The 9,106-nt window shown below is 38.0% G+C and overlaps 1 protein-coding gene across 1 annotated transcript in view; it reads left to right on the top strand.

The window, feature by feature from the left end:
- Positions 1-1,217: 1,217 nt before the first annotated feature.
- IQCK (IQ motif containing K) overlaps positions 1,218-9,106 on the top strand; it is a gene marked incomplete at its 5' end in the record, with an annotated part of 33,381 nt that continues 25,492 nt past the window's right edge. The window contains 5 exons of the mRNA XM_031056571.1: positions 1,218-1,310; positions 1,926-2,040; positions 3,393-3,490; positions 7,709-7,761; positions 7,875-7,952. Of these exons, the coding sequence (XP_030912431.1) occupies positions 1,218-1,310; positions 1,926-2,040; positions 3,393-3,490; positions 7,709-7,761; positions 7,875-7,952 (437 nt within the window). The remainder of the gene's footprint in view (positions 1,311-1,925; positions 2,041-3,392; positions 3,491-7,708; positions 7,762-7,874; positions 7,953-9,106) is intronic.

The raw sequence follows: 9,106 nt of genomic DNA, 5'->3' as shown, positions 1-9,106 counted from the left end.
ACAGAGCGCCCACAGCCACCCTGATCCACGCCGGCACCACGGCCACGAGCGGTTCTGCTCGTGGGCCTTATGGTGCTTTTATTGCCATATGCATTTGTTGGTTTTATTGCCTTATGTTGCTTTTACTGCTTTCCCCACAGACGCCCTTGGTGTGTGTTTGTGCTGCAGTCAGGCTGCTGCGAGCCTGTGTCAGGGCCTCTGAGCCCGTAGCACGGCCTCTGCCCTGCCCTTGTGCCGTGTGGGTTGTCCTGCACCCACAGGAGTTGGGTCTTGCCTCGGGAAAGCAGAGAGGCGAATGTGTCAGTGCTGGTAAAACGTTAAATGAACACAGAACATCTGTTCTCAGAGCACCATCCCGAAGCAAAGCCCCTGGGCTTCTCCCAGAGTCTGGGAACACGGAGATTGCAAAGCCGGGGGAGCAGCGCTGCATTCTGCACTTTCCCAATGGGCTTATCTTCCCAAAGTACTTTATAATGCCCAAAGTAGGCATTTTGCATTAAAATGGCCATTTTTGGGTAGGAGTGAGGCTGATTATTCTAAGCCAGCACCTGCAGCACCCATGGGTTTGGTGGTGCCATTAAACCCCACTGCGACGGTGGGGCTGAACCTGCTGGGCCGGGCTCTCTGTGCTCTGCACTGGGGCATCTGTGGGTGTTCTCAGATCAAGCTCCTTCTCTTGGTCCTTTATTTTTCTCAGCCTGAGTCACTCAGTAATCCTTGAGGGTCATGTACAGCTTTTAGTTGTTTTATTTTATTTTATTTTATTTTATTTTATTTTATTTTATTTTATTTTATTTTATTTTATTTTAGTTTTGCAGACAGTCTGTGGGATTTAATTGCTCATAGAGGAATCCACTATGAAAAACGGATTGTCTACTAGAAAAGTATTGTCTACTAGTAAAAACAATGGTTAATTCAGTGCATTCTACCTATGTTGAAATATTTTTAATTATTATTCTGGTACCTTTTGCCCAATAAAGGGTTCTTTTGTCAGTGAGAACCTTGCACTTGACTTAAAGCTTGAGAGGACATGACAAGAGTGTCTAAAGTTCTTGCTTGTTTTAAAACGTTAGATTTCACATTAAACAAATATTTATTGCATACTAACTTTTGTTTTTTCAAACCTAAATAAATACCTTTAAAAAGAATGTTGCTTTAGGAGGAAAAGAAATATATTTTTAGGATATCCTGGTAAATATTGTACTTTTTTTTAACTTTTAGAGCATGAAGAGGAACAGCCTCAATTTTCAGATGATCCTCAGTCAAAAGAAGATCCCGAATCAAAAGAAGAATCAGTGAGTACAGTTCAAGTAAAAAATCTGCATAGAGATGGATTGAAAATATTTTAAACAAGGAAATGTGAAAGTTAGGTACCCACACGGTAGACTCATTCATAAAATAAAACCGAAACTATTATTTTTCAAACAGCTTATTTGAACCAACAAATGTAATATTCCAAAGAATTGCTGGTATTTAAAGCAACTTGGGTAATGCTAACATGAAAAGTTTATTTTCTTTAAAAGGTGAATGTCAGGACTTCTGAACAATGTGAAAGAGATATTTAAGCTTCTGAGTGGAAAATATTTATTCAGAGAATGCTACCAGTATTAATTTACAAATAATTTCTATTTCTTACAATGGATAAAGTATTTTAAAAATTGTGATATCTCACCATATTCTGTGAAAGGGAGTCATGTATCTTCTGTTAGGTTTGGATTATTTTATTGTGCTGAAAACTGCAGAAGTTTTTAAAGTGTAATTATATTTTTTCAAGTATTCAGAAAATAAATGATACAATATTTGAATTACATATTATAATTCCATACTTTTAAACTGACCTTATAATTGTTTTTCTGTTTAATTGGTTTGTATGTTTTTGTCTAGTCTATTGGGGTATTTAGACAGGATACATTTCTTTTGAGCAGGTGCCTTTGGAAGCAGAAATTCCTATGGAACAACTTTTTTCTGCCCCTGCACCCCAATATCTGCCACCTGTACTTGGGGAAACTCCCCCTGGAGAACCCCCTGATCCAAAAAAATGTAAGTAGGAGTATATTATCTTGAACCCTGCTGTGATTATTTGTCTTGCATATGGCAAGGATTTGTAATTTATTTAATTTAGAGTGTTAAGAGCACCAACACCTTTGCTTGTGTGGAATTTTCACGGTTTGGCCTCTGGTCTGAAATCAGGGAGCCAGCTTGGTCACTTGGTCAATGGAAGAAATACCAAATTATGCATTACAAACCAATAGCTTTGGCCAGCTAAGGTAGTTCTGTGCTCTTCTGAATAAGTGACTTTTTATTTAGGCACTTAAATCAGAAATGGCAGGCATTTCTTCCTCTGATTTAATAATGCAAAACTAGGATCAATAGACTAAGTAGACAATTGAATTTGAAAACTGCTGTCAAAATTCTGTCTTTTCCCATCTGATTGCAGACAAAAATGGAAGCAGCTCTGAAGTTTTGTTCTTCCACTTTTATAAATTCCTATACTTTATAATAAATTTACCAATCAGCAGTGTGTTTTTATTATGCATTTTAGCCCCTCATTTTGTCTTCTCTTCCATTAGTTCTTGCTCATTAGGAATTCCTGGTGCAAGTCAGAAGCAGTGTTTCCCTTGCCTTCTATATAAATAGTGTCCTCCCAATTATGAGCATTTTCTGGCAGTATATTAACTAATGAAAGGTATAAAGCTGAGAATAAATTCAGTGTTTCAGCTGTGTTGCCAGAAGAGAGCATTTGTGTGATTTAATCTTTGCTGATCACACCAAAACCTGAATATTACCTGAATGGGGAGAGGTGCCAGCCCAGACAGCCCTCTGAGAGGGGAAAGGTTGGGTACATGGAGTCATGTTAAAATCTCTGAAGGACCTGGCAAGTATGAAGCAATTATGACAAAGAAATCACAGCACCACTAAAATATAACCTTTGGTTTTTCCTCTGTCTAGAAGTTCAGTTTTATGACTAACTCTGCTAATGCAGATTGTAAAGGGCATGAGATACCAAAGTGGTCTAACTGCAGCAGCACTGAGTTCAGCACAGGCTAATTTCTTCTTGTCAGGGTAAATTAATTCACAGAGCTTTTCACTTCTGTGACTAAACTGCTTCTGGTGTCTGAGTTTCTTCACTTAAAACTGAATCTGACATCTCTGAGGCACACTGAGTTTCCAGTGGTGGTGCACATTTAGTTTGAAATTTACTCAAGTTTGTGTTATGTTTGTTGAAAAGTGAAGACAGACCAGTGGCTGTCTGTGAAGGGAATGAATCTGCTTTGTCCAAGCTGTGATGGTATTGACAAAATGACTGGAACTGACTTTAAGATATTTAATGGTGGTGTTTTTGTGAGATCCAAGTGCTTAGCTGTGAGTGAAGGCTCTCCTGTTTTGCTCAGGTTCTCCTCGAGAATTCTTGGAGTTTTACATCTTCCCAGTGCTCCTGCCAGGACTGGCTGCACTTCTGCATGAAGTAGAGAAGGAGAAGTGTTTAGAGGTTAGTTTGTAGTTTTCATTTCAAATCACTGGCAGGAAGTTACAGCCTTTTATTTCATAGGCAGTATTTTTTAAATTTGGTCTTTTGCAAGAAAACCATCCATAATAATAGGATATAACATATCAGGGTTTTTTTTTTGGATCTGGTTTTAAATGTTATTTTCTCCAGTAATTCAGAACAGATTACATTCTACATGAACTTGATCGTTATAGAAAACCCACTTATGTGAAGAGATGCCCTGCTGCTGGGGAGCCAAGCTCAGGAAAGCAAGCTGAGGTCAGGTGATAGTTTTCCACTGTGACCTCATTTCTTCCTCCTTTTGAACAATAACTAGGAAAACAATAGCTCTTCATGCTTGCCATATAATCGAATATTTATGGTATTTTCCATTGTTGTCCAGGTGCTTGAACTTGCACATTCTGTTTCCTTATCTGGCACAAATATGTGATTTTTAGTTGTCCTTTAGTTTGGTAAGAAATTTGTTGTTCCATATGGATTTGGAGGGAAAAAACCCCAATTGTATAATTTGGGTTAAAATGGCTAAAGAAATAACTTGAACTGAATTTTAGGATCAAAAGCAGAGTCCTTACAAACCCAAAGTAAGAAGAGGGAGAAAGGAGCTTGTGATAAACACATTGGAATACAGCTTCCAAAAAAGAGAGGACAACAAAGATTCAAAAGATTCATGGATTTCATGGACAACAGGACATGAAGAGGATTAATTGTGATGAAGCTAACTGAAATCTTGAAGGATGAGAAGAGAATACTGGGTTTGAATTCTGGCTAGACATGAGTCACTAAAGCCTGTAAAGGGCAGTGGTACAGAATAAACCAGTGGAAGATAAATGGAAGAAGCACTGGAAGGAAGGGAGGAATGATTGCAATCAATGTTGAATGAGCCCTGGAAAAGAGAGAGGGAATGGTGAGAGACAATGAAGAGTGGGATTTTGATGAGAGGGACTAAAGGTTTTCATGTTTGGAAGGGAAATTAAGATGAATGAGAAGAGCAGGAAAAGTTAAATAGGAAAGCTTTTGAGCAATTGAAATTGTGTTAAGGAAATCAGATTCTGGGCCCAACAGGGGAATTCAAAGAGACCAGAGAAGGTGCATCCATGTCTGGAGAGGAAGGTTTGTACAATCACATGGGGAAGTCAGGAAAGGGAAATGGTTATGCTGGAAGCAGGGATTTGTGTAGGAAAGATCTTTTTTGAAAGGTGGTAAAGAAACATAACAATTTATACATTTAATTTAAAATAGGCTCTCTTGCATTATGTGATGCATACAAAAAATCTGAAAAACTAAAGCCTACAAAAACCACCAGCTACTAGATATATGTGCAGACTTCAAACTGACATAAATATGACAGCAGTCTGCAGAAGCTTCATTTTTAAATTAGAGATGAAAGAAACCTATTAGGTTGCCCAGTGTATTCCCTCACTGATTTTTTTTTCCTACCATAAGTTCTCCTGTGTTTTATCCCATCTGCTGTAAAATGCCTACAGGGGAAAGACTATTTTCTTAAATCTTTTCTTTCATGAGAACCAACTAATGCATTCATTTTTCAACATTAAACTGAACAATGTATAAATGTTTTTATTAGAATAACTCTGACTTTTCTTTCTAGTTAGCTATCACAGAAGGAGGAAGCTGTTTCAGCCTCTGTAATGGAATATATTTAAAATTATGATAGATCAGGGAAAGTGAATGGAAGAAGGTTTCCTAATGACTTTGCCATCTTCTGATCACCAGTATATTTTCATGATTATTACCAAGCACATCATATCTAAACTGAAAAATGGAAAATGAATTCTGAATATAAACAGTTTATAAACACATCTGCAGGTTAACAATGCACATTGTACAGATATTTCCTGTTTTTTATCCGGATTCACGCAGCATAGGAGGAATGTGTCAAAGGCAGGTCAATTTATGTAATTTTTTTCCCTTTATAAATGTTGACTGCTGTGCAACTAATGATTTAATTCACTAGCAAAATAAACTGTTTCCTGGCAAAGATAATAAAATAAAAAATATTCAGCTTGATTGAATTCCTCTCGGCTAAGAAGGATAAAATAAGATGAATTTGATTCCTTTGACTGTTTTGAGAACCCTGTTCTGATAATTTTTTCCCATTGCAAAGGAAAAGCAATTTACTTAAAACAGATTAAATTACAACTGCTAGATTAAATCAAATTTTGTTGTCAAAGTGTAGAATTTATTCTCTGAAACAATTCCCTAAGTAATGGGACCCATTTTCATGCTGTGATTGAGAATAGCTGTACAGTCACAATCAGACTCTGCTGTTTGCCTACGGATTCTGTGCAAGTCAGGATTTGTCCATTTAACATTTGAAGTGACTCATAGAAAGCTCTGCAGTGAAGGTTTTGGTCTCGTAAAGTTTAGGTGCTGTGCTTCTTGGAACAGCATTTGGTATCAGCATAAGTGTGAAAATTGCATGAGGAGCTGTTTTTCTTCCCAGCCAAGCACTTAATGGAGCCCTACCTGAACCCCAAAGCTTTGGTTGTCACAAAACAGATAATAAAGGCATGTATGGCTCAGGATTAATAACTGTTTCATGATGATCTCATCTTCTGTTCTTCTGCTTTTTTTTTTTAAGCTCTCTTTTTTTTTCTTTTCTTTTTCTTTCCCTGTTGGAGTCAGACTATATTTCTACCAAGGGTAAGATTGTCTTAGAAAATTAAAAGCTTTCCTGGGTATCCTGTAGGACTGCCCTGCAGTCCAGCACTAAACTTCACACTTGTCATCCCCAACTGTGCTCTTCCCTGAGCAGTCAGCACCTCACACCACGTTCCTCTTCCACTTCACCTGTGGCTGACCCCCAGATTATGACATATACCATGAACTGAAAGAATTATACTATGTAGAACATTTTTCCTGCCTCTCTGTTCACATCTGAGCATAATGCATAGAATAAAGTAATTTTTCAATTTTTATGTTTATTGTATTTTCCTTAGCAAGTTGCAGTAGTATCTTCACCTCTTACATTTTAATCAAGACTTCAGCCTCTTTTGTGACATTAAGCAGTTTCACAAAAGCTTTTGACCAGCGTGAATTTTTTTCCTAAGAAGCAATTATTACAGCTGAATTTCCTGTTTGATAGAGCAAGTGTTGGGATGGGAGCTCAGCTTGCTTTTTTAGCTCAGTGGCTGCTGTTGTGATGAAGCACTTGGTGCCCCAGGGCTGCAGGGCTCAGTGTCTTCTCGGGTTCACTGTGACTTTGTGCATCCAGAGCACATCTCGTGTCAGAGGGGTTCTGAAGGTACTGATCAAGCTCTTCTGCTATTCCACCCAGAACTCCATGTTCTGTTCTCCACATTATGGTTACTGTGGCTTGTGATATGCAGAATGAGCACCTGTATCATTTATCCATTCAGTCTGTCAGGATAGAATGTCAGAGGAAATGCTTACAAAAAAAAGGATTTCCTGATCCATTCTGGGTTTATCAAAATTCAGGCTCTGATTGACTTGCTGTGGTACTGGCTGCATGAGTCCCCAAGGACAACCCGCTGCAAAACATTTTGCAAAATTCTCTTTGTTGGTTAAGATTGAGAACTGGGAGCAAAGGGCACAGATGTTTTGCTGTGAAGCTCCAGGTTTTGAACTTTTTACCTGGTTCTCTGTAATGCCCGTGGTTTCTGTGGCTGTGGACAGACAAAAGCCTTCCTTTGGTTTTGCCTTCCTTCCTGGACCACCCAGCAGATGATTTGGTCAGAGCAGCCACACAATACTCTGCTGTGTGTATTCACAACATCTTCAAGCTGGTTCCATGCAGGAGGAGCCAATATCCAATCAATGTTCCCTCTGTGTTGTGGAAGAAATGAAGTATTTTGAGTGTGATAATAGAACTTTAAACAAAATGGCAAGGAATTTACAACACATTTTCATGTATGAATAAGTTCTGTTAATTTCTTCACAATGACATTGCCACTTGGAGCACCATTCAGAGGTCTTTGTTCTAGATATACTGCAGTAAATATCAAGATAATATATGTAGAATTTTCTCACTCATAGTTTGTCTTGAAATCATTCCACAAAATTTCTAAAATTTTGGCTGAGCCACTGACTGTTGGCAGTAGCAATAAAGAGTAGACAGAGTAATGTACTCTATATTTTATTTAATAAAAAGCAGTCAATTTATCTTATACATCTGACCAATCCAAAAATAATAAATAATTTGAGACTGTCTTCTGTCTTTAGGAAAAAAGAACCAAATTTATTCCCACTGATTTCCTAACTGAGTGGTTATACAAGTAAGTTATTCATGTTTCTTGCTACTAAGTATGTTCAGTGATTCCAAGGCACTAATTTGCAAATTGAGTAGCTGAAATTTAAATTAATATGAGTTGTTTTTCTTTTTCTTTAGCAATAATCCAAAGAGGAAAGATGAGTCATTCACAGAATTGTTTTCCATTCCTTTTGTTAAGGACTGGCTAAAGGACCAGTAAGTTATTGCAGTACTCAGAATAATTTTTTTTCCTTTTATTCTTTTGCTATCCCGAAGAAGTAATAGAGCCTCAATATGTTGCAGTTGTGCCCTCAAAAATGCCCTTTACTGTGTGCAGCAAAGAACTATGTGATAGTTTCAAACTGGCCAGGGTATTACTTACAAGGTATTTTGTACCAGAATTGTTCACAGATAAATTCATTTCAAATTCCTAAACATTTTAACTGTAGAATGAAGGACATTTGAATAGACTGGTAGTATTATGAACATCTTTGTACTAAGGAGTAAAACAACTTTTTCAGTGCTACTTCCTCCTATGGAAATCCTTGAGAGTATAGTCAAGAAATTCTTCTCTAACTGTAAGCAGCTGCTTTCGAAATACCTGTAACAGTCCTTGGCATCAGGATGCATTTCTGCAGACATTTATGACTTTGAGAATGAGCACTTGTTTTTGGCAGCCTCAATCATATATTCCTTGTTATTTTCTTAGAACCAAACAGCACAATAGTTATGAGAGAAATGCTAAAGTCCTTGAGACTGCATTTACTTTAAATACAGCTGCTGTGTGAGAAAAGCAAAGGATTGGTCCACAGTGAGGAAATTAGACACTAACAGGGGTCAGATTTTAAAGAAAAATTTCAATTTGAAAACTTAACTGGAATCTGGATTGGTAATTGGTGAAAACATAGGGATTAATATCTGTAGATACATTTACTTTGTTACATGATGTAAGTGGAAATTGAGCGTTTTTGAATTCTTGACGTGTGACACTTGGAACCTTGAGACACCAATGGAGCAAGAGGAAAGCTCCTTATCACAGACCTTTGTGGGTAAGCTGGCAATTATGTTAAAAAGGGTGAATTTTGATTCCCTGAGAGGTGGTCAGAGCTGTGTAGGACATTTCTGAGTACAAGATCCCTTTGGAGAGTGACCCCTTTCATCTCAGCTCTGGTACCTTCAGCCATCAACTTGCTGTTCAAACCTGCCTCTGCTGGGACACATCTGCCTCATTCTGTCAACCACAGTTCTTGCCAGCAAGATGCCCATCTAAGGTTGTGGTTTGGTGCTTTGTAAAGTGAGCATGAGCTGCAGCATGGTTGTTGGACCCCTTTCTTCAGCACACAGAAGAGCCCTTGGTCAGTTTGGCCGTT

The sequence above is a fragment of the Geospiza fortis genome, unplaced genomic scaffold (genome assembly GCF_000277835.1).
Source record: "Geospiza fortis unplaced genomic scaffold, GeoFor_1.0 scaffold237, whole genome shotgun sequence".
NCBI classification, from domain to species: domain Eukaryota; kingdom Metazoa; phylum Chordata; class Aves; order Passeriformes; family Thraupidae; genus Geospiza; species Geospiza fortis.
Note: the sequence above shows the minus strand (reverse complement) of the source record. Positions and strands in the feature narration are given on the sequence as shown.